The 26293-nt window shown below is 42.3% G+C and overlaps 1 protein-coding gene across 1 annotated transcript in view; it reads right to left on the bottom strand.

The window, feature by feature from the left end:
* The window catches only part of LOC138745087 (anoctamin-1-like), a 243741-nt gene extending 219006 nt beyond the window's left edge, over positions 1 to 24735 (bottom strand). The window contains exons 1-2 of the mRNA XM_069902195.1: positions 24627 to 24735; positions 2648 to 2838 (exon numbers count right to left, since the gene is read on the bottom strand). Of these exons, the coding sequence (XP_069758296.1) occupies positions 2648 to 2838; positions 24627 to 24684 (249 nt within the window). The 5' untranslated portion in view covers positions 24685 to 24735. The remainder of the gene's footprint in view (positions 1 to 2647; positions 2839 to 24626) is intronic.
* Positions 24736 to 26293: the final 1558 nt, after the last annotated feature.

Below are 26293 nucleotides of genomic sequence, written 5' to 3'. Positions count from 1 at the left end.
CAATTCCAGGGACTCCCACTTACCCCAAACATCTCCTTTAAATTTTACCCCTCCAGCCTTCAATACACATCATAAACAAAAAGGTTTCTCTGTTACTGATAGCCGCAGTCAGCCTTTTATATTCAAGACGGGGACACTAGCTACCTCATGATGGTTCAGAAGTATGAATACAAAATAGAACATAGAAATCTACAGCACAATACAGACCCTTTGGGCCAATCTAATATCCTACTGCTTAGAATTTGGTGAGCAATGTCTTTGCTTTCTCATTATAAAATTGTGAGTTCAAATCCCATTCTAGTGTGAGCACATGATCCTGTTTAAAAGGAAGTTCTATCTGGCCTACCTGCCCCTTCACATGGATCCAAGCAATACTGTTTTGCTGAAGGGCAGGAAACTGAAACTGCAGATACTAGAATGGGATGAAAATGCAAACAAACTGGTGGAGGAACTCAGTGGGTCAGACAGCAGGATGAAAGGAATTGTCAATGTTTCCGATGGAGACTCTGCATCAGCCTTGAGAGTGGAGGTTCCAGTACAAAGGAGAAGGAGGAGACTGGGGCCAGGGGCATTATGTGGTCAGAGGAAAGATGATAGACAAATGTACAAAGGTAGAACATGGCTGTCATAGCGAGTCTTGGTGAAAATGCCCAGGAGAGCAGTAGAAACCTGAGACATTGTCCATCATCCTTCATCTCTCCTCAGTCCACCTATCCCTTACTGACCCCTCCCTTACCAACCCCCCCCTCTTTACACTGGCTATCTTCAGTCTTAATCTTGAGGAAAACTTGATCAATTTCCTCCCTACCCCAAAAGAACTCTCTCTGGAGTTTTACTCAATATTCATCCCTCAATCAATGTCACTAGAACGCATTAACCAACCATACCTTGAAGAAGGGTTCAGGCCTGAAATGGTGGTTATATTCTTAAACCTCCTGTGGATGCTCTGAGACCTGTTGAGTCCCTCCAGAACTTTTATATTTTTATTACAATCACATTGTCTACAGACTTTTGTGTTTCACCAATCCTCATGACATTTTGGATGGGACTGAGGAATTCCGACAGTGGCTTAATTGAATATTTGGGATATCCTGAGGCTATTGAAGTAACCTAAAGAGCAAGTATTTGTTGAGATCTCTCTGGGTTGAGATTTTAATGATACAGCCCTGTAGAAAACCCTCCAGTCCATGAAACCCATGCAGCCCAATTACACCCAATAAACCTACCAATCCCATAAGTTTTTGGAGGGTGGAAGGAAACAGGAGAACCCGGAGGAAAATCATGCAAGGACACGGGGAGGACATAAAAACTCTTCACAGACATTCCCAGGTTCAATTCTGGGTGGCCAGCACTCTAATAGCGTTGCGCTAACTGCTACACCTCTGTTACGCCCGATGAACATAATATTTTTCTGTATCAGTACTAGATTTAAATGACACACCCAGCGTACATTATCTTAAAATAAAATTGTTAAACACATTTAATCATATTTTTATTTCCTGTAATTTCCTACTACCTGGTTGAACTTTAAATTGTTAAAAATTATCACAAAACAAAATTAACAATTCACATCTGAACAATTTATAAATCATATGTTAATTTAGCAAGTTTACATAACAATTACAGATTTGGTCCATTTTATTTAATCTATTCAGGAGCCATCTCTCATAGCATCTTATTGGATCTTTGGATTTAAGACTGATAAATCAGAGAATTTTCCAAAACAGGAGAGGATTGGAGGTATTCATGGACAATGCACAAGAATAACTTGAAGCAGGGACTGGTATAAAGAAAAATTAACTGGAATTATTCGCTGTTAGCTTTTATTTCAGAGTTTCAAGAGGGCACAACATCAGGATTGAAGGGCATCCACTTAGAACAGAGATGTGGAGGAATTTCTTCAGCTAGAGGGTGGTTTATCTGTGGAACTTGTTGCCACATCTGGTTGTGGAGGCCAATTGTTGGTGTATTTAAGACAGACATTGATAGGTTCTTGATTATCCAGGGCGTCAAAAGTTATGGGGAGAAGGCCAAGCAGTGGGTCTGAGTGGGAGAATGGAACAGCTCATGATTGAATGGTGGGAAGGCTCATTGAGCTGTATAGTCTATTTCTGCTCCTATGACTTAAGGTGTGAAGTATAAAGAGATGGGTATTATTTCTGCAACAGAGTGACCATGGAAAAATTCACAGTGCAAGTTACATCAGAGACCCCAATCTCACTGGGAATTGCACATCATTGGTTTGTAGATGATCAAAGAACACTACAAGGTTATTGATCATGCCTCTTTTCACATTCAGTCACATATTAAAATTAACCCCTTCCACCCACCACCATTGTATGCCTCACAGGCCCACCAGGCTTATGAAAAAGATGATTTAACTGGGTTATAAGAGATGAATAGAGGATGGAAAAAATAATTTGTAAGAAACTATTTCTTAAAACAAGAATTAAAAAAAAAAATTAGCAGTTCAATCTGAGTTAGGGATAATGTTTTCACATGAAGGATTTTGGAAAACTGAGACTCTCTTCCTCGACAACTTGTTGAGCTTCAGGGCAGAGCTGAATGAACGACTTCAAAGAATGGAACTGTAGATGTAGTGCAAATTATTTTCAACTTCCTTTCAAGAAAAGAACTTCCCACTTACCATGGATTCAGGTTGTGCATATCCAATATCTTCAATCCCTTTTGAATAGTCAATATTGACATCTGTTTTGTCCAGTGGTTTGGAGCAGAGCATCTCATTGTGGAACATCATTGAGTTATCGAAGGGTTGTAGTTTCTCCCTTGGCTCCGTCTGAACCGTACTGCTTCTCTTACCCTTGCTCTTGTTTGCAGCTAAGAGACAAAAAGTGAGAACTTCTAAGTCCAGTGTGAGTAGTTCTCCTCAAAAAAATATAGTGGCTCAAGTTTAAAAATCCGTAAATCATGCATCAAAAGCTGCCTAACTCCATCCCTGCATAAGCCCATCTGTTGTCCACCTTCCATCCTGCCAATGCTTCATCTGGACCTGACTAATCCAACTCATTCTGCAGCAGCCTCCTTAATTCTATCTTCTGTGTATGAGATCATCTGAAACTTTGCCACATTTTAACCTATTCTACCACCACTTTTGCAGGTTAGCCCAACGCTGTTACATTGTTAATGACCAAGGTTCAAATCCAGTGCTGTCTGCAAGTTTGCACGTTATCCTTGACTGCGTGGTTTTCCTCTGGGTGCTCTGGTTTCCTTCCACCCTTCAAAATGTACAGGAGTTGTAGGTCAATTGGGTGTAATTGAGCAGCACGGACTCATGGGCTGGAAAGGCCAGTTAGCATGCAGTATGTCTAAATTCAAATTTTAAAATTTAAGTTGATCCCCATTGATTTGGAGATAATTTACCTCCTGTTCTTGTACTCATATTCATGCAAGCATTTCTGTCATAAATGTCCAAAAATTCTTCCCCATTTCTCCTTCTACTTACCCATGCTATGGTTAATTTATGGAAACCAATTAACCTACTCATCAGCACATTTTTGGGAAGTGGAAACTGATTTTCCCACTACTGGAAAACATCTTCTCCATGTCCCTCTATCTAGTCCTTCCAATATTGGGCAGGATTCACTGAGAACCCTCTCATCCTTCTAAAATTCAGCAAGTACAGGCCCAGAGCCAACAAGTGCTCCTCATTCATTAATCCTCTTATCCCCAGGATCATCCTCACAACCTTCACTGGAGCCTCTCCAATGTCAATGCATCCTTCCTCGGATATGGGGCCCAAAACTGATCACAATACTCCAAATGTGGCCTGGCCAATGCCTTATAAGATCTCAGCATTACAACCTTGTTTTTAATGTTCTACTCCTCTCAAACAGTCTGTTCCTGTGCTGTTCTGTGTTCCATGTCAAAGCCACTGAAGGAATAATGATCTTGCAAGATTAGTTCAGGCCAAGAAATTTCTATATACATGTCCACCCAAGTGGATCACTCAAAGCCGGATGAAAATTATGATTTACTTTCAGATTCACAGCTTGTGCTATCCATGTAAATGGCAATGGAGGTTTTCAAATCGATGTGAGATGACATTTCAAAGTGAAACATTGACTGGCCATGTTGTCCTTGAAGGGCATGATGGGAAATAGGAGTGGGGTGAAAATAAAGTGCAAAAAATGTGTAAAAATGGAGACAAAAAAGTTATTATCATAAAATATGGATGATAATTATATAATTATAAAATGAAATGGAAAAAAAAACTTTATGGTTCATGGTCTCTGTAATTCCACTGTCTGTGAAAAACAGGAACATCTGAAACCAAAACATGGAAGTTTCATTTAGGTCTTTTTAATTAATCTGTTTCAATTTGCTTTATCTTTCATGGAAGAGTATTTCCAGACCAACACCTTTGACCACAAGGCCATCAGGCAGTGGTTAGCATGGAATGTCCTGCAGAAACTGAGAGATGAGGTTTCGATGGCAGGGGCATATCTAGGGAATGGCAGGCATAGCACATGCTTGGGGCACCACTTGATGTGGCAGCGGTGGACCCCCCTCCCCACCCCATCCCTAACCTCTTCCTTCTAGGCTCGGTACATTCATCCTCCTCCTCGTCCTAACACTCACTCTCAATTATACAATGCCAAATCTCCAACTCTTGCGAGACTTCCTTTTCATCATTTATTTTAATGCATTGGCCACGCCTGCTATTTTGTGTAGATCTTCTTTCTTTCTTTGGCTTGGCTTCGCGGATGAAGATTTATGGAGGGGGTAAAAGTCCACGTCAGCTGCAGGCTCGTTTGTGGCTGACAAGTCCGATGCGGGACAGGCAGACACGGTTGCAGCGGCTGCAGGGGAAAATTGGTTGGTTGGGTTTGGGTGTTGGGTTTTTCCTCCTTTGCCTTTTGTCAGTGAGGTGGGCTCTGCGGTCTGGGCATAGTTGGGTGGACAATCCAGGTTATCTGGTGGAATGTCTCATCGCCAAGGCTCACAAACAAGCACCAGTACTTGGCATGGATGGTGGTGAGAGGAGCCCTCCCAGTCAGGTCCTTCCTGTATGACTGGAGCATCATCCATTGCACACATTGTCCCAAGATGTCTGTGGTGGAGTGGAGACAGTCACCCACCTCTTTGCTGAATGAAGATTTGCTAAGAGTATGTTGAGAAGGATGCAAGGGTCCTTGTCACGGTTCATCCCCAGCAGCAGTGTGTCAGAGGAATTTCCACACAGTGTCAGACATCTAAAAAGACCATCAACTCAGTGAAAGATATACTTTGGTCGGCCCAAAACCTGTTGGTCTTTCAGCAAATGGAGATGTTGTTGAGGGAAAGCTGCTGACTGATACCTTCCAGATGGCAGAATTATGTGCTTGGTGCAGCCAACGTGAGGGCAGTGTGGGGAAGGAACACAGACTAGAGCCTCAAACAACAGAGGGGGTAGAAGCAACAAGGTGCAACAGTGGTGGTAAAGGTAAAAATAGAATCCAATGTAACAAGACCCAGTGACGGGAATGTATGGATATGAAAGTAGGGGTAGGGACCACCTCTGTATGGTTTTCCTGTTGCATATTATTTATTGTGAATAAAATATATTTTTGTTAAAATAAATCTCTTAATCTCATATTTCTCCAGATATCCTGATGGATGAGCTTTGAATGAAGGTATTGAATGGAAAATCAATTTTATTTTGAAAAGAGATGTGTATTTTGGTAAGAAGAAAACCCATAAAATTCTCAGAAATTCATGGTCAAACCCAAAAGGAGCAGAAATATAATTCAAGGTTGCCACGTGAGTAAACAAAACTGAATTCCATTTCTAGAGAAGCAGGAGTAGGCCATTTGGCCTGTCGAGCTTTCTCAGTTATTTCATAATGGCTAGTCTGCCATATAACAGTTTACAGTGCGGAAACAGGCCATATCGGCCCTTTGAGTCTGCACCGGTTCACTTGAACAACTCCACTAGTCCCCCCCCCCCCCCCCACTCTCTGCCCATAACCCTCCAACCCCCTCATATCCATGTACCCATCCAACCTTCTCTTAAATTACAGAAAGGACCCTGCCTCAACTATCTCCTCTGGAAGATCATTCTATTCTGCCACCACTCTCTGAGTGAAGAATCAATCTCTAACATTTCTCCTAATGTTTTGCCCCCTTTCCTTTAACATGCCCTCTTGTTCCAACTTGCCCTGCCCTCAGGGGAAAGAGTCTACTCACGTCTAGTCTATCTATTCCCTTCATAATTTTAAATACCTCTATCAAATCCCCTCTCAGCCGTCTACATACCAAGGAATAAAGTTCCAGTCTCCTTAATCTTTCTCTGTACTCTAGATGTTGTAAGCTAGGCAACATCCTCTCCGCCTTATCTATATCCTTCCTATAACTTGGAGACCAGAACTGAACACAATACTCCAAACCTGGCCTCACCAATGCCTTAAACAGTCACAGCATCACCTCCCAGCTCCTATACTCTATACTATGATTTATGAAGGCAGCATACCATATTCCTTCTTAACCACCCTGTCTACATGGGAATCCACTTTCAAGGAACTCTGTACCATAACTCCAAGATCCCTCTGTTTCTGCATAATTCAATGCCCTCCCCTTAACTGCATGCCCTATTTTGATTATTTTTTTCTGAAATGCAGCACCTCGCACTTGTCTATATTCCATCTGCCATCTTTCAGCCCACTTTTTCAAACAAACCAAATCCTTTTGTAATCCAAGGAAACCTTCCTCATTATCCACCACTCCCCCCCATTTTCGTATCGTCTGCATATTTGCTTACCCAGTTAACCACCCCCTCCTCAAAATCATTAATATAAATGATATACAACAGGGGACCCAGCACTGATCCCTGAGGCACACTGCTCATCAAGGGCTTCATCCTGATGGACAGTTGTCCACCATGACACTCTGCTGTCTATCTTCCAACCACCTCTGAACCCATCTCACTCTCTCTCTATTAACCCCTATATATTGTTATAAAATAGATATAAAGGCACAAACAATTAAGAAGAATGTTCTCAAGACTGGTCTCTGTGGGGAAGATTGAATGTGCAGCAGAAATGAGAATATCAAAAAACAACTGAAAATAAATATTTCAATTATGAAGAAGCTTGGTGTGATAAAAGTTAGGATAATACTTTTCCCTTCTGGGTAGTGGAAGTTTCATTATATGAGACAATCACTGGAAATCCAATCAGGAATTTGTTTGGCTGTTGGGGAGATCCTTACAAAGAGAGCAGTTCGAATGTGGAATTAAAGGCCCAGGTCCAATTGAAATAAGTAGAGATGATTTTTTTTAAGAGAAGTGAGATGAGAGAAATGGAATAGAATGAGTGGGTAAAGTAAAATGGGAGGAGGCTCTATTGCAGAATGATAAACTACCTCAGGCCAGTTGTGCCAGACTGTGTTCCTCTGCTATAAGATCTTTATTTTATGAATACTTTCATAAAAGTATTTCTGCTTATTTAACAGGAAATATCAAACCATCTTTTTATAAAATATCAAAATCACCTTTAAGTATAAGAAGACAAATGATTTGAAAGTAGTTACACAGCAGAACAATGGCTACGATGAAAGGCAAATACCCAGTTTATTCAGCACACACATACACCTTACACAACACTCACATAATATCTGACATGATGACCTGTTTCTCTTGTAAAACTAATGGAACAAACTGTATCCCATTGAATATGCTATTTATATTATCACCCGGATCTTCAGATGCACTGGGCAACACCAACATCCTGTATATGAGCTTGGACCATGAACTGAATGTCAAAGATTTGGTGTTAATCGTTTTTATGGGATATTAGATGACAACAACACTCTGGCATGCACACAGCAGTGGATCACTGCATAAGCTACTTTGTTAATAGCTCTCAGAACATGAGTGTATCAGTTTAAAAATAGATCTATCTTTCAAAAGCATTTGATTGTCACATAAGCTGGGATTCCCCCTTGTATACACATTCCATGCAATGGCTTGGAATAAGTGTTGTTCAATCCAATTGGACAAACTGATCAGATCCTGGTCATGCAATCAGAACTTAGGATAGATATCACATCAAATGAAACTTGATGAGATGCTACCTGCATATTCTCACTGTGTTCATAGGAGCTAGGAGCCATATAGCCCCTTGAACCAGCTCTGCCATGCAATAATATTATGATTGGACTGATCTACAACCACAATTCTACTTTCCTCCTGACTTTTCATGATCTCATAACCTCAAAGGCTATTGCATCTTACTTAATTGCATTTCATAACTCAGTATTCTCTCTACTCTTTCAAAAACAGCATTTCAAAGACCCATGACCTTTGGAGGAAACATCTCCCACTTAACCCCATATCCTGAGAATGTCCTCAAGTTCAACAATTTCCCATCAGAGGAAACATTGTTTTAGAACCAACCCTACAAAGTCTCCTCAGAATATTTTAAATTTAGACATATAGGCCCTTCCAGCCCATGAGGCCATGCTGCCCAATTACACCCAATTGACCTACACCCCTGGTACTTTTTTGAAAGGAGAGAGGAAACTGGAGCCCTCAGAGGAAACCCACGCAGACATGGAGAAAATGTACAAGCTCCTTACAGACAGCACTGGATTCTAACCCAGGTTGCTGGTGGTGTAACAGCGTTGCGCTAAACATGCCTTTCAGTGACTATGTGTTTTATTCGTTAACACATTCTGCTCAATCTCTAGTTAAGATACACAACCTCATTCCACTCATCACCAAAAGCTCGATGCCCCACTCCAGATCTGGTGTCTGTAAAACACTGTACAGTTCTAGCAAGGTGATTTGATATTTTATAAAAAGATGGTTTGATATTTCCTGTTAAATAAGCAGAAATACTTTTATGAAAGTATTCATAAAATAAAGATCTTATAGCAGAGGAACACAGTCTGGCACAACTGGCCTGAGGTAGTTTATCATTCTGCAATAGAGCCTCCTCCCATTTTACTTTACCCACTCATTCTATTCTCTCATCTCACTTCTCTTAAAAAAAAATCTCTACTTATTTCATCTCACTTCTCTTAAAAAAAAATCTCTACTTATTTCATCTCACTTCTCTTAAAAAAAAATCTCTACTTATTTCATCTCACTTCTCTTAAAAAAAAAATCTCTACTTATTTCAATTGCACTTGGGCCTATAGTTCCACATTCAAACTGCTCTCTTTGTAAGGATCTCCCCAACAGCCAAACAAATCCTTGATTGGATTTCCAGTGATTGTCTCATATACTGAAACTTCCACTACCCAGAAGGGAAAAGTATTATCCTAACTTTTATCACACCAAGTTTTCTCCTCATACTCATGAATTTTGCACTAAAGGCTGGGATTCCTCTTTCCTAATTACTTGCTGTACTTCCATGATAACTTTAATCTCCTCTCTAAATTATTAAATTTTAAAAATATTTACGGTAGAAGCTGATTCCAGCCATTGAAACCTGTGCCGCTCAACCACACCCATTAACCTACCAATCCTGTACATTTTTGGAGGGTAGGAGGAAGCCGGACCTAGGAAAACCTACACATGTTATAGGGAGACAGTGCTGAGGCAATGGTGCTGCATCGTGCTGAGACAGTGCTGAGGCAATAGCATCGTGCGACTTGTATAACCTCACATTTCCTCACTTTACACTCCATCCCTGATGAACCCATCACATCACATGCACTTTCTGACTCTAGCACAACTAACTTTCGCATCTGTGGCAACGGCGTGGTGGTTAGCGCAATGTTGTTACAGTGCCAGCGATTGGGATGGCATTTGAATCCCGCACTGTCTGTACGTTCTCTCAGTGTTTGCATGGGTTTTCTTGAAATAGATGCACCTGAGAACATTTCCATCACATTCAACCGATTGACTTCTAACAGTGCATGCAATCTTCATGCCATATTTTCCCTGTTGCACTCCTCTACCAGCTCTGATACTCTAGTTCCCATCCCTCTGCAAATCTAGTTTAAACCCACTGGAGCAGCACTAGCAAACCTGCCCACAAGGATATTAATCCTCCTCCAGTTCAGATGCAAACTGTCCCTTCAGAATAGGTCCCACCTTCCCTGGAAGAGAGTCCAATGATCCAGAAACATGAAGCCCTCCCTCCTACACCATCTCTTTAGCCAAGTGTTAAGCTACATTATCCTCCTATTTCTAATGTCACTAGCACATGGCATGAGTAGCAATCCTGAGATCACAACTCTGGAGGTCCCATGCGTCAACTTAGCACCTAACTCTATGAACTCTCCTTGCAGGATCTTCTTCCCCTTCCCACCCACATCATTGGTCCCTACATGGTCACCCTCCCTCCTGAGAATGCCATGATTTCAATCTGAGTTATCTCAAACCCTGCCACCAGGGAGGAAACATGCCATCCGGGATACTCAATCTCTTCAACAGAACCTCTTATCTATCCCCCTAATTATGGAATTCCCTCTCATTTCAGCTCACCTCTTCTTCTCCTTTCCCTTCTTAGCCACAGGACAAGACTCAGTGCCAGAGAACTGATCACTGTGGCTTGTAGCTAGTAGGTCATGCCCCCAACAGTTTCCAAAATGGTTTACTTGTTATTGAGGGAACAACCACAGGGGTACCCTGCACTCTTTCCCTCTCCTGACTGTCATCCACCTATTCTCTCCCTGCCTCCTAATGTGATAGTGACCCCATAACTCCTCTCCCTCAAATGACTGTCATCCAACTCCAGCTCCAATTCCTTAACTCAGTTTGTCAGGAGCTGCAGCTAGATGTACTTCTTGCAGATGAAGTCATCATGGATTCTGACAACCCATATTCTGCAAGAGGAGTATTCCCCTGCCTTGGCTGCCATACCCATATTCTATGACTGGAGGAGGAAAAAATATATGATATTTAAAACCTGCCCTAACGTGTTCCTACCGACTGAATCCTTTTTTATCCTCAAATAGGCTGGTCCCTTTTTACTTCAACTCCTGCACCACCACCTTAGCCCCTATTCACTGTAGCCTCGAGCCAAGCCTTTCCACTTTGACTCAGCGCACTCCAATGATTATTGCTCCCTCGATGACCATTCCACCACAGTTCTTCACTTTTATAGAGGTGATTGGTTCACGTGACCTCAATTGTATTTCAACTGTTGAACTCAATTGTCCAATCGGCTGCTACCTGCTGAGTCTAATGCACCCATTTCTATTATAACCCTAGTATGCAAGCAAACACATCTCAGGGATTTGTCATTCATTGTGACCTTTGTAGTGACGACTGTGAGTCAGCTGTTGGCTCCTAAGTGGTGTTTTGCATGACAGGCTGATTGTCTGGTGGCTAAAAAGAATTAATGGGTTGGGGTGTGTGTGTGTAGGTTCTTCTGTCCATAGTTGGGATGGGGCCCCAGATGCCATTACTGGGATTGTGTCACTGGTAGCCCTGTGGGGTGGGTACCAGTTGGTCGATGGTGGAGTTTCTGGCATGCGCCAGGTCTCAGATAGAAACAGTGTCTTTCTGTGGTAGTCCACATAAGTGTGGAGGGGATCTGTCTTATGACTCCTAGTGTGTCTTTGGAGCAGAACAGGCCCTGGGCTCATCAGTCAGAATGGGAGCATGGTTCCCGACACAGACTTCCTGAGAAAAGAAAACAGCCTTTCATTGGGCAGGTGGAGGGTGTAATGTTGTAGCAGTACAGAGGAGGGACCTCTTGCCACTGTGAAACAGATAGGCCTTTTGATCTGAAGGATAGGAGGACTGCCCTCCAAATGATAGTGTTTTCCCTCTCCACCTGGCCGTTCCCTCGTGGGTTGTAGCTGGTAGTCCTACTCATGGGCTATACCCTTTGCCAGCAGGTACTGGCGCACCTCATTCATAAAGAAGGGCCCCTGATTGCAATGAATATAACAGGGGTATCCAAACAGAGTGGACAGGTGGCGCAGTGACTTGATGACCTCGTGACCATGGTCATGTCCGGGCAGTTTGTAACGTGACCATTTACCTCAATGTCCACCATAGACCTGGCTAGCTGATGTGGGCTCTTCTGGTCCAGGATGATTGAGACCAATGTCTGGTCACTGTCCAATTTACTGCTTCTGTACTGGTTCGATGGCGCCCTCCAAGATGGTGGCCCCATGACATGCACACGTCCTGTTCTTTGCCACTGGAAGTGATGCCATTCCCGGTTGTTGTCCCCACAATCCCGCTGAGCCGTCCTCCCAGACTGGAAGTGGTGCCTGAAGTGATATGGTCCAAGAGGGTAATGGCTGCCAACCGCACATGGCGCTGCTGGAGGAGGGTTTGGACCAACATACCCTTTTGTAGGGCCCCCTCTTCCTGCACCTGGAACAAGTCATATTTCTGGCCGGGACCTCCTACGTGGATACATTGCATGGCCGCAGAAGTGGGACTTCGGATGCTCGACAGAGATGACTTGCGATCACGCATCACAAGATAGCGGCGGCCACATTGCCAGAGGAGAAGACCTCCTCATTTTGCTGCGCGGTTTCAAGCAATTTGACCAGGTCCATGACCTCCTGTAGGCTCTGATCACCCTTTTTTAAGAGTCTCTGTCAAATGTGATCAGACCTGAAGCTGGCTATACACAATCATCTCGGATCAGCTCCTCTAAGTAGACAGCAGCAGAAATGTCTCAGCAGCCACAGGCTCGCCCCAGCTCCCACAGGACCCGCATATACTCGTCCATTGACTCACCAGGTCTGCGATGGCCCAGAAGACACCTGGCATAGATGACATTCGTCATGGTTTGATACTTTTTCTGCAGGAGCTCCATAATGGCTGCGTAATTACTGCAGTCCCTGATCATTTGAAAAACGCAGTTGCCAACCTACGTGAAGAGTAGGTTCTGTTTATCTTCTTCGCTCTGTGTGTTGTTTAGTCTCGTGAAGGCGTTGAGGCAGTGCAGCCACTGGTCAAATTTTATGGAGGCCTCTGGAGCTTTAGGGTCAGTGTCCAGTTTATCAGCCCGTATTGCCTTGTCCACGAAAGTCTGGTGATTAAATTGATACGCTATCATTGACTCGTATCAGACCAGTAGTGATTAATTGGCTTTAATCACCATAAACTGTAGACACATCTCACATGTTGCTGCCCCAGTCCCAAGGCAGATACTGAGGGAAGGGTTTGGGCATAACCATCTTTATGGGGATTCTCATGGGAGGAGTTACAGGTAAATTCACATTAGGCTGCACTAACAGTTACACAGTGGTTCCACTGCACCCTTATTTCATTCTGATTACTGATCTAGGTAATGGGTCTTTAGTGAACCAATAACTTTGAATAAATTGGCGGAAAGCTGGGTATTAATCTTTACCTCAAAATTCACCATCATTTCATTAGTCTTCCTCCATTCACTAACACCATTAAAAAAGTGGAGGGTTTTTGCATTAAAGTCTGCCTCACGATGGTGTTTCAGTAAAACATCTAGCATCCCCATTGAATTGGCCTTGTTCTTGTTTTCAGGAATAATTGGTCAGAATTGCCTTTTAGGGTTTTGAAATGCCAAGATTTATTAGTAGCATGTACAGGAACATACATGATTATGATCATGTTCCAGATGAAGAAACTGACCATCGCTTCCCCTAAAATATTAAAGCAGCAGTTTGCTTAATGAAAACTTTGTTGAAACAAATATTCAAACCTCAGTAGAAAGGATTTGATTTTATCAGGATATGGTTGAAATAAATTATTGGGTTTAATACTGCACGTGATGTAGGGTAGAATATATTTTGTTGCATTCATAAAATATGCAATGGGAGAACTGACAATGAAGATGTTTTTATTCCCATGTTCCTTAATATTAAAGGAAATTCAGATATCAACTGTTGGGTGTCAAGTTGCAAAATGTTTTTCCATTGGTTAGTGGTTAGCTAACATTAACGCAGTGGTTAATGCAGTGTTTATCAATCTTTTTCTTTCCACTTACATACCCTCTTAAGTATTCCCTATGGTATCGGTGCTCTGTGATTAGTCAGGGATTGCTTTTAAGGTGGTATGTGAGTGGAAAGAAAAAGTTTGAAAACCACTGTTTTAATCATCCCTAATTGACTCGTTATGTGCACGGTTTCACGACTCCAGAGGAAATGAGCCAATGACAATTTTTCTCAAGCAAAATATTTAGGTAAACAATTGGGTCTCGAGCAGTGGTTCTCAACCTTCCCTTCCCACCCATGTCCAACCTTAAGCAATCCCTTACTAATCACAGAGCACCGATGACATAGGGATTACTTAAAGTGGGATGTGACTGGAAAGGAAAAGGTTGAGAACCACTAGATTAGTGCAAAGATGTTACAGCATCAGTGATCAAAGTTTAAATCTATCAAACCTATAAAGAGTTTGTACATTCTCCCCACACCTGTGTGGGTTTCCTCCGGCACTCTGGTCCTTCCCACCCGACAAAAACATATGGGGGTTGTAGGTTAATTGGGCTATTAGGGCAGCAATGGTTCATTGACCGAAAGGGCCTGTAACCATGTTGATGTCTAAGTTTAAAATTTAACTTGTTCTTGAAGGGTGTTGCATCATCACCCCCACATGCACAGGAGATGTCCTTGGAACAGGATTTACTGCAAGAAAAGGCAGCTCAACTCCATTGTGAGATTGACAAGAGTGTTTAAGGCCTTGTAGTGAGTGACACAGATATTATTGGTGGGGAAGAAGCTGCTGGAAGTGCAGTGGGTGGTTGTGGCCTATTTCTTCTCAATGATGATGTGGATTTTTGCTGAAAATTATGAAACAGTTCTTCAACCATCCAGGGCTGCTTATTTTTGCTGCTACTTTCAGGCAGAAGGTACAGAGACCAGAGGTCTGGTACCTCTTGGTTCAAGAACAGTTTTTATCCCAGTATTTCAGCTTCATCGACCTCCCTGATTGACCCTGACTATAACACCTCTCCAGGATCATCAAGGATCAGTGACACTACCATTTTTATTTGCACTAACTGCAAATGTGAATATTTATCTATTAGCTTTTTTAAAATCTTGTGTAGTAATTTAATTTATATTGTTTGTAGTATTTTTGGTAGTACCTGTATACTAATGTATGACAATAAACTCTCATTACCATCATCCTTTATAATGCAATATCTCAAGTTACTTTTGTAGAAGCTAATAATCTAGTTCCAGAATTAAATTTCTCACTCACAACCAAACATAAAATTCAGTCACATCATGCACATCTTCCCAAGGGACTATTAAGAGCTTTCATCTGTCATCTTTCCAGAAACAGCATTTTTAGTACAATTATGGAAAATAATATTGAGAAGTTGATCCAGTGGTATGTTTACCATTCTGTGTGCAGTTAAGACCATAAGACATAGGAGCATAAATAGACTATTCAGCCCTTTGAGTCTGTCCCGCCATTTAATCAAATGCTGATCTATTTCCTCACTTAGCCCCACTGCCTTCTCCCCATAACATTTGATGCCCTGGCTAATCAAGAACCTATCAATACCTGTCTCAAATGCATTCAAAGATTGGCCTCCTGTGGCAATAAATTCCACGGAATTACCACCCTCTGGCTGAAGAAATTCCTCCACATGCATCTCTGGTCTAAGCGGACACCTTTCAATCCTGAACTTGTGCCTTCTTGTCCTACACTTTCCTACCATAAGAACACTCTTGGTAAGAAGTATTATGTGTTTAGATATGGGGATAGTGCCGGAGGATTGGCGCATTGCGCATGTGGTTCCGTTATTTAAAAAGGGTTCAAGGAGGAAGCCTGGCAACTATCGGCCTGTAAGTTTGACATCTGTGGTAGGTAAATTATTGGAGAAAATTCTTAGAGATAGTACTTACAAACATCTGGATAGACAGGGTCTGATCAGGAGCACTCAACATGGATTTGTGGGAGGAAGGTCATGTTTGACCAATCTGATTGAATTTTTTGAAGAGATGACTAGGAATGTGGATGAGGATAGCGCAGTGGATGTTGTCTATATGGACTTCAGTAAGGCCTTCGATAAGGTACCACATGGAAGGTTAGTTAGGAAGGTGCAGTCTTTAGGTATAAATTTTGAGATAGTCAAATGGATTGAACATTGGCTGAAAGGGAGAGGCCAGAGAGTGGTAGAGGATAATTGTCTGTCAGGTTGGAGGCCGGTGACCAGTGGTGTGCCTCAAGGATCTGTATTGGGCCCATTGTTGTTCGTTATATACATTAATGATCTAGATGATGGGGTGGTGAATTGGATTAGTAAATATGCAGACGATACTAAGATAGGTGGAATAGTGGATAATGAAGAAGGTTTTCAAGGATTGCAGAGGGATTTGGGCTGCTTAGAAAAGTGGGCTGAAAAATGGCAGATGGAATTTAATGCTGATAAGTGTGAGGTGCTTCATTTTGGTAAGAAGAATCAGAATAGGACATACGTGGTAAATGGGAGAGCATTGATGAATACAGAAGAGCAGAAAGATTTAGGAGTAACGGTACATCGTTCCCTGAAGGTAGAAACTCACGTGAATAGGGTGGTGAAGAAGGCTTTTAGTATGCTGGCCTTTATCAATCATTGCATGGAATATAGGAGTTGGGAGGTGATGTTGAGATTGTATAAGACGTTGGTGCGACCTAATTTGGAGTTCTGTGTGCAGTTCTGGTCGCCTAATTATAGGAAGGATATAAACAGAGTGGAGAGAGTGCAGAGAAGGTTTACCAGAATGTTACCTGGGTTTAAGCATCTAGAGTATAGGGAGAGATTGGACAGATTAGGTCTTTATTCTTTGGAGCGTAGAAGGTTGAGAGGGGATTTGATAGAAGTATTTAAGATTATGAAAGGGATAGACAGAGTGGATGTGGATAGACTATTTCCGTTAAGAGGAGGAAAGATTAAAACAAGAGGACATGAGTTAAGAATTAAGGGGCAGAGGTTTAGAGGTAACATGAGGGGGAACTTCTTTACTCAGAGAGTGGTAGCCGTGTGGAATGAGCTTCCGGGAGAAATAGTGGCGGCGGAGTCAATTGTATTATTTAAGAAAAGGTTGGACAGGTATATGGATGAGAAGAAGATGGAGGGTTATGGGCATTGTGCAGGGAGGTGGGACTAGAAAGGGGTGTTTGGTTCGGTGCGGACTAGAAGGGCCTAATGGCCTGTTTCCGTGCTGTAATTGTTATGTTATGTTAAGATATCCTTTAAACTCTCTCCAATGTCAGCACATCTTTTCTTAAATGAGGAGCCCAAAACTGCTTGCAATTCTCTAAGTGAGGTCTCCCCAGTGCCTCAACATCATATCTCTGCTCTTCTGTTCTATTCCTCTTGAAATGAATTCCATGAGTGAATACTGGAGTGAACACATAATACTTCTTAAAATATTACAGTTACATTTATATTCTGCAAATACACCTGTATACCTTTCAGAGATTTTTTTTTAAACAATAGCATGAATTAATTGCAAACAAAACATTCCAATGATGTGATTAGAACTATTTTTATACTGGGAATATGGACATTAGCTTATTAAAATAACATTACATAGTTAATGCCAGATTGATGGTACATTCAAACCGAGCATGTATGACAGTCAGAAAAAATGGTTGAAAGGTTTTTCTTAAACCATCTTTTCATGTAAATATTATACTGACTTCCTATTCCAATCAAAGGAATCATATAGTCACTGAATTGCCAGAGCTCAATGAACAGCCATTTAGCCTGTTATCTTCATACTGACTCCATGTGCCAGCAAGTTCTAACTCCTGTCCCTCTCCAAGTTCTTTCCTTTCAGATAACTACACAGCTCCCTTTTGAGTACAATAATCTCACTTGCACTGTATCCCAGACTCTAAGCACTCTGTGTACTAGAAATACTTTTCAAATATTACATTTGGTTCTTTTGCCAATCAGCTTCATTCTATGAGCTCAGCTATCTTAATAGTAAAAGCACTGAAATGCTGGAGGAACTCAGCAGGTCTTGCAGTATTTTTTTTAGAATGAAGACATGCAGATACTGGAACCTGGAGCAAAACACAACCTGCTGGAGGAACTCAGCAGGTCAAGCAGCATCAGAGGGAGAGAAAGAATTGTCAATGTTTTGCGGCAGAGCTCTTCAAGATTGGATGAACTCTTCTTGATGAAAGGCTCCAACTTGAAATGTCACGCCCCACCCCGTCCCATGATGCTACTTGACCCACTCAGTTTCTCCAGCAGGTTGTGTATTGTTTTGTTTCAGGTGTTGTGAAAACATTTATTTTAGCAAACCAAGAGAGTTTGAGAGCAGTGAAGTTACAATGCAACTTTATAAATCCTGGTAAAAGCACTTTCCCTACTGCAATCAAGTCCTTCCTATAATACATTAGTTGTCACAGCAATGGACAGATATGATTACATGGGAGAGGTGGCAGAGGAGATTTACTAAGATGTTGCCTGAGATGGAACATTACAGTTATGATGAAAGAATGGGAGATTGGTTTGTTCCCCTTGGTGCCAAGGGGGTTGAGGGGAACTTGATAGAGGCATACAAAATTATGAAGGCATACAAAAACTTTTCCCAATATCAGAAGTATCTAAAACTTGAGGTTATAATCTAAGGTAAGGTGAAAGATTTAGAGGGAATCTGGGAAATAATTTTTTTCGTGCATTGGGTAGCTGGAATTTGAATGTGTGTTAGGACCAGGTAGTCACACAACATTGAAGAATAGACGAGCACTTGAATCACCAATGCATTGAAGAGTAGGGACCAAGTGCTTGGAAGTGGGGATAGGAATCATACTTGATGAAAACAAGAATTTATTGTCAAACACACAAGTACAGATGCACTGATATTCTTATTTGCAGGTATGCAAGGTATAATTGATCAAATTAAATTATCACAATAACGGCAAGATAGAAAATGAAATAATAAATATGAGAGGACAGATAAATAAATAGTTGCAGTTGGTGCACAATATAACCATTTACAGCACGGAAACAGGCCATGTCGGACCTTCAACTCCATACTGGTTCACTTGAACAACTCCACTAGCTCCTCTGCAAACTCCTGAGGAAGCAGAGGCTCTCTCAGGTCGCTACATCTTGAGATTTTCCAGGTCCTCATAGATTCTCTTTAGAAGACCCCATTTTCTTGGATACTTTACACCGTTCCATTTCTCTTTATAAATCGCTGTTCTCTGGGAATCTTTACAAATGTTCCTTTTCTCTTTATAAGTCACTGTTCTCTGGGATTCTTTACTCATGTTCCTTTTCTCTTTATAAATATCCGTTCTCTGGGATTCTTTACTCTGTTCCTTTTCTCTATAAAAGTCCCCGTTCTCTGGGATTCTTTACTCATGTTCATTTTCTCTTTATAAGTCCCCGTCCTCTGGGAATCTTTACTCTGTTCCTTTTCTATTTATGTCCATGTTCTCTGGGATTCTTAACTCATGCTGTTTTACTCTTTATAAGTCCCCGTTCTCTGGGATTCTTTACTCATGTTCCTATTTCATTATAAGCCACTGTTGTCTGGGATACTTCACTCCGTTCCTTTTAACCATATAACCGTTTACAGCACGGAAATAGGCCATGTCGGCCCTTCAAGTCCATACCGGTTCACTTGAACAACTCCACTAGCTCCTCCGCAAACTCCTGAGGAAGCAGAGGCTCTCTCAGGTCGCACCATAAATCTAAGGGTTGAGAATAAGAACTCACAGATTAACAATGGTCAAAGAAAATTCACAGGTTAAAAGTAGACTTTGACTGATTGATTAATAAACCAGTAACCAAGAGATTTGGACCAGTGAGTTTAAGGTATGAAAATAAATTCCATCATGGCAGATAGGTAGTTAAAGAATCAAATATTTATGAGATGAAAAGTATCACCTGTGTTGATCACAAATACCAGATTGAAGGGGAAAATCTTCTATTCTTTAAGGAGAGGTTTGTTCTCATTGTTCATTATGTGATTCCAAATACTCAGCAATATGGATGATATTAGCACCACTTTAAAATGCCCTACAATTTCAGTTCATAAAAAGTAAATTGAATAATCATGTTCCAGACAATGATTTAGGCTCTGTACTCAGATATGACAACCAGCCCAGTTGACCCAGCAAAGCTCTATTAGCTGAGGTCATGTACAATTGGAATGACAATCACACAGATGACTCAACACAGTAGGCAGTCACAGAACTGTCAATGTCCCACACATCTTGAACAAAGACCCTCGAAGGATTCAGCAGTCTAGACTTAATTCTCAACAGCAGACAAGGCTCTAGTTTGGGGCTTGGCATCTGAAAGCTTCATATCAGGACATGAGACACCAGCAACCAGTTTGTGCGAACTGGAATTCTTGAGGGTGCCGACAGTAAGCAGGGTTCCCAAAGGGCCTCAGGTGCTGACAATTTCCAAGTTACTTCGGGAGATGGGAATCAGAGGCAGAGAAGGGTGACTTGGATGCCTTGTTTATCACATAATGAGAAGCTGAGTTGCTACAAAGGCTCTGTAGCAACTGCTGGTCAGGAGGCAGCAGCTTGTGAAGAGGTGGTGGATCTAAGAACACAATGTCTCAAAAGAGGATCTCTTTTCCTTCTCTTTTTGTCTTGATAGTGGCTCTGGACTAATAGCAGCTCCGTGTGCCTTTACAGGGCCAACAAAGGAAAAGTATTTTTGTGTAATTAGTGTATGTGACAAAAAAATATAATCTATTGCTACCTCTGGTGTATTGTATCTCATGGACAAGTCACACCCTCTAAAGGAGGTGTCACTGTGTTGTACCACCACAGCATTCATCAGCATTGATTCCAGTTCTCATGAAGTCTCTTGGCATCATCGAAAATGGGCAGTAATCCTGCGATTACTGACAACTGTTCATCATCATCTCGTCAGTGGGTTGTCAAGCAGCATTTATTTACCTGCATATTGCTGTTTAGATTCTGCCAGGATCATTTATACTCAACTTCTGTATAGCGTTGCTTCAAATAAAGCTGTGAAATATTCACGGTTGCCTTGAAGTCTGGCGTCAAGGAGTCCCAGTAAAGCTGAGTCAATGAGGCCTAAGAGGAAGATGCTCCATATGTTTAGAATCCAAGTGAATGTGGCCCTTGGAAATCAACCACATTTACTCCATCTTTTCCTGTGGTCATGTCCCATATGCAAGCAATTTTTGGGTTCTTCATCAATTACCTTTCCTTCATTGTGTCTTGGGAATGCTGTTGCTTGCCAGTCACTGCACAGTGTTCAATTATGTACAAAGTTCATCAGGTAACATAGTCCATTCTTGGATTTAGCAACACCTGGATAATATTAAGCCTTCAAGTAAACTGCTCTTAGACTATAAAAATGTTGAAACATCATTTGATTGTGCATCAACTCCAAATGTCTATATTTATTAATTATCTATCCTTTCATATTTATTATCCCATTTTTGCTGTTTCAAATTGTGGTAATTTAATTTATGCTCCTGTAGTTGACATATCTGATGTAAGGAAGAATTTCAGTACACCTGGACATTGTACTTATGTATATGATAATAAAGCCTCATGCTCAAGTAACATTCATGACATGCAGAATGACAAGTAAGTACATCATTTAATCAACTTCGCTTCATCTTCAAAGATATCAACATGATGAATCCTTAGACAATTACATGAACATTGGCTACAAGAACATATCAGAGGCTGGGTGTAGAGATTCAGCTTCTGAATCTTTCCATCATTCTCAAGGCACACCTGGAATGTGATGGAATATTTACTCTCCCCATTTCAGTCACAACTGGGCCACCCTTTATCTGGAGGTTAGAACCAACACTTCCAAACTCCCACTTTGGGAGCAACAACACAGTATCCTCCTGTAAAATCCCATTACAATCAGTGAGATCACCTTTAGTTTTTCTAAACTCCAGAGGATACAAAACAAATCCACTTTTTTTTTGTTATTTGATATGACAATGCCCTCACCACAGAAACCAGTCTAGTGAATCTTCTCCACATTGCCTTCAAGGCATGTACATATTTCCTTAAATAGGCAGACCAAAACTGTAAAGACATAGAAAATGGTGACAACACTCAGTAGGACATTTGTGGAAAGAGAAACAGTTACAGGTTGAAGATCCTTCATCAGAACTGAGAAAGCAAAAAGACAAGCAAGTTCCAGTGAACCATTGGACCATAGGGCATCCATACTTTCTTCCTACAGTAGCTTCCCCCTCATCAGATAGTCCCTCTCTCCTATTTACCCTTCCCTTGACTTTCACTGCAACTTATATGAACTTTCATCTTCTTTTGTTTTCTCTTTCCCACAACTGATGAAAGGTCTTCAACGTATTTCCTTAACACTCCAATTTCCTGAAACATTGAATGGCCTGCAAATGATTTCCAGCATTTTATGTTTTTTTTAAATTTCAGATTGGGCTTCTCCAGCTTGTTTATGGATTTGCACAGACCCAAACACTTCACATTCTCACCAACGCCATGTGAATTTGCAGTCAACCTCCCTCTTTGCAATAAAGGCCTGTATTTCACTTGCTGAAATGCAGATCAGCTTTCTGGTAGATTTCATAAACTATTGGGTAAGTATTTAAGGAGAATGTCATAGGGCGGAACTGAGAGCAATTAGATAGCTACATCAAGAAGTCTACGCTAACGATGCGATGAACGGTGTCCTTCTGAACTGCTGTCATCGCTATAAGGGTCACCACTCAGATTGTGCAAAGCGCATCTTGAAGGCTCAGCTCCATATAAGCGCCGATAAAATGGTTAAAGTTTAGTTTGAATTCAGAATTCCAGGTCAAAGACATTGAATTCCGATTGACATGAGAGTATTAATTACTGCACATTGACGCTGGAATCAAGAACACAGTTACTCATTTGGTTTCACCAAGTTTTTTTTTATCGTGTTCTGACAAATCCAATAAATACATTCATCGGAGGTAAATCAAGAAGCTTCTTGACGGAAAACAGTGACTTAAAATCCACCGTCCGCCCTTTACAGAACCAAACCACGAGTCACTAAAGCAACGGCAATCCGACTGACATCTCGGTTTGTTCGCGTAGCCAATTAGCTCTCCTCCGGGCTTTAAATCGGAGCAACTGACAGGGCCTGGACAATTGCTTTAGCTGAGTTTGCCTGGTCCAAGTGCATCTGAATGAAGGAACTAGCTCCCTCGATATTTATAGGGCGACATGTGAAACTCTCAGGGCGGACTGCTCCAATAACGCAGCAGGTGGCCACCAATTCCTAAGCGATCTTGTCACATATTTAGCACGGGGTTAGAGGCGCGGAGCAAGCTCAAACCGGTTTACAGCATCATGGAATACGCGAGGGGGCTCGTCGTGATCCTGTTCCCCCTTAAGACTCGTTCCCCCAAGTGGGGCGTTCAAGGCATCTCTAGCCCTCGCCGTGAACGTGGTCAGTGTTATTTTTACAGCGGTTGCGGATCTGTCAGGTGCTTCAAGCTGCACCCAGACCGATGTTTCACTTTCTCCTCTAAGCCCTGGCAGGCACGTTCAAAGCACCCTGAAGATGGTCCCAGCCGGCTTATTAGTATATCAGAGTATGCGGTTCTTCAACCTCAAGTATTGGCTGAGTAAAGAACCCAACCCCTCTCGCACCTTTTTAATTGGGGTATGCTTTGGTCTGGGGGGGGGGGGGACACGAGTTTTACACCTTCCCATAAAGACCAGAAACTTATTACAGTTGACTCGAATATCCTAACGAAACTAAACTGGATGAAATTTGTAAAGTTCCGTTTCAGCGTAAATGAGTGTTAGATTAGTGCTTTATGGAATTAGCCATATTAATCTTTTCGCGTGGAGTTTGCCATGGCATAAAGCTCACATTAAGAATCCTCCTCGGAACAGTCCGGCTCTGAAGCGGAAAACTCTTCTGCGTCGGGTTGTCACCGTCTCTCGCCTTGTTGCTGAAGACTCTCTGCCTGTTACCCTTTCCGAAAGTTGTTCAAAGTTACTTTTAGAAGTAGGCTCCCTTCCAACACGCGTCCGGCAGTTTAAAGCAAGCAGACGGACGGAAGGATCAAGATCCCATCCCAGACTCCGTGGAAATTCAAGAGAGAAAGGCCGTGAAAGCAGACCGGGATTCTGCCCCTCTCCGTGTCTCCTCCGGTAAAGGTTGAGTGCATTGACACTTGACATCATTTTTAATGATTTAAACAGACGGCCCGCGATGCAGTAATTAACCTTGCTGCCCTTTAAGCTGCCGGCCCTTTATATCAACTAATAGATCGGTGACGTGAAAGTTACCAGAACTTCTTACTTGTTCAGTGAGTGGTACACAGACCTCGCGTGTTATTTCCACAAAATGATTTCGAATGCATTACGCCGCTAATTTTGTAATAAAGCCCTGTCCCGTTGGTTCGGTGTTGTTATCATCCGCGAAATTAGCAGGAGCACAAATTCGTGGGCTTGTATTGAACCGTGTTATTGGATAAGTAAATCTCTGGAGCGGGAGTACCTTGGATCTAGAGAGAAAAGTTGGCGCCTCGCTGTTTCGTCAGGAACTTTGCAACCTGTTCAGCGCAGGAGATCGTCTTCTACAACTCAGCGCCCAGGCTGAATTAAACGTGGCAGTCTCCCCCCACCCCGACCCATCTATAAAGTGGGTTCAAAGCCGACCCCACCCCTCCACCCCAGTGAACAAGCAGAGACGAGTTAACCAAGGACTGAAATTCCGCCCGTTTCTCGCCCTCGACGCCCCACATGTTGGCACACCTGTAAGGTTGGAGAGGAGAGAATTGTGCTGGAATACTCACGCTCCGGGTTGATTCGGTGGTCGCAGACTCTCCGTAGATCATAGCCATTCCTGTCCATGGCGACCTTCTTCAGTCTGGCGATCTCTGAACGGGCTCTGCTGGCAGGAAACAGTGAGTTTCCTTTTAGGGTCTGTGCAAAGCGCACACAAAAAGCCAACCTTTTACGCTCTCCCATCGTGTTCACTCTCGCCACTCCTCTATCCCTCATCCAGGGGGCGAGAAGGGGAGGGAGCAACTGCGGACTTCCCCAAGCACCGTCTACAGGGACTTCAGAAAGCATTCTAAACCAACACAGTGTATTTCCGGGGAACCCCCCCCCCCCCCCCCAACAGAATCTTGTAAGACCCGACAGGGACCAGCAGCCAGGAGAGGGTCCTACCGTTTGATGGCACTGTTTTGCATCTCGCCCACCCACCAGTACACTAGCCCTCTCCTACTTCTGGACCCAAACACGAGTGCTTGGAAGGACCCTGTGAAATAATTGTCAGTAATGTAATATTTCCAAACAGTTGTAAAAAAAAAACATGCCGAGTTATGTCATCACTCGATATGTTTTCACAACATTTTTTAAACGATATGCCATTACTTTTGATGGGTTCTGTTTCTCAAATTCACCTGGATTCATTCTATTATTTAGAGTCGTCCTTTTGCAATAGAGGATGTGTCCAAACTTCCAAGCTGAATTTCGAGCTTTAATTGATAAGGTCTCCATATCGCGGCTACAAACTTTAATGTTCAAGAATTTCACTATCAGTGATCAGGAACAAAGGGGAGGTCATCTCCGGTTCGTGAAAGAGGATCCGGGACACAGGCTGGCCGAAGCGGTGACTGGTTGTGAGCGACAAGGACAGGTGAGGCTGAGAGAGAGCGCGAGGAACCAGATCACCGGGTGGACGCTGCAGATTCTTCGTTACTTTTCTGCACCTTTGCTGGACAAATGCAACACCACAACGTTAAGGTGTTAGCTGCGGGTCATTTGGTGGCAGAGTGGCTCTTGAGATATTGGGCAAAAGTTCTACTCCTGAGATCAGAGTGGCAACAATCCAGTGTGACACACCGAAGTGCCTCGTTGTCAAAGGAACTGGAGTTTATCTACCAGCAGAAATTTCTCAGGGGAAAACAAGGATCCAATAATATTAAACCAAAACGGCAACCCAAGTTGGAATATACACGGGATACAAAAGAAATGGAGACATTGAAAATCGTTGGAATTAGTGTAAAAATGGAAACATGAATTCTATTTTGTTCCTGCGCCTGCCACAATTTTCCATATATTGTTGAAGGGCTTAAGCCCTAAACGTTGGTTCTGTATCTTTATCGTTGCTGTATAAAGTACACTGTTTGACCTGCTGAGTTTCTCCAGTACTTTGTTTTTACTCCATTTCTTTTTTTGTGTGGATGTTTCCTGACCCTTAACCTGAAGGAAATTGGTCTGGAATTTCCCAGTGCACTGGGATGCAGGTGTGGTGAGCTGTTTGGACATGTCTTCCTGCTGAATCTAGATATTGCTGCAGTGATTTATCACCATTGGATGATGAACCTGCACCAGGAGTGAAGTGGTGTGGATGGTGCCCACCATTCTCTCCATTCCAGGCAAATGTCCATGCTGGACCAGGGTAAGTATCAGACACTTCTGAATGTTTGTATCAAATGCTTAATTCAAATCC

Source organism: Narcine bancroftii, chromosome 1, assembly GCF_036971445.1.
Source record: "Narcine bancroftii isolate sNarBan1 chromosome 1, sNarBan1.hap1, whole genome shotgun sequence".
Classification (NCBI taxonomy): domain Eukaryota; kingdom Metazoa; phylum Chordata; class Chondrichthyes; order Torpediniformes; family Narcinidae; genus Narcine; species Narcine bancroftii.
Note: the sequence above shows the minus strand (reverse complement) of the source record. Positions and strands in the feature narration are given on the sequence as shown.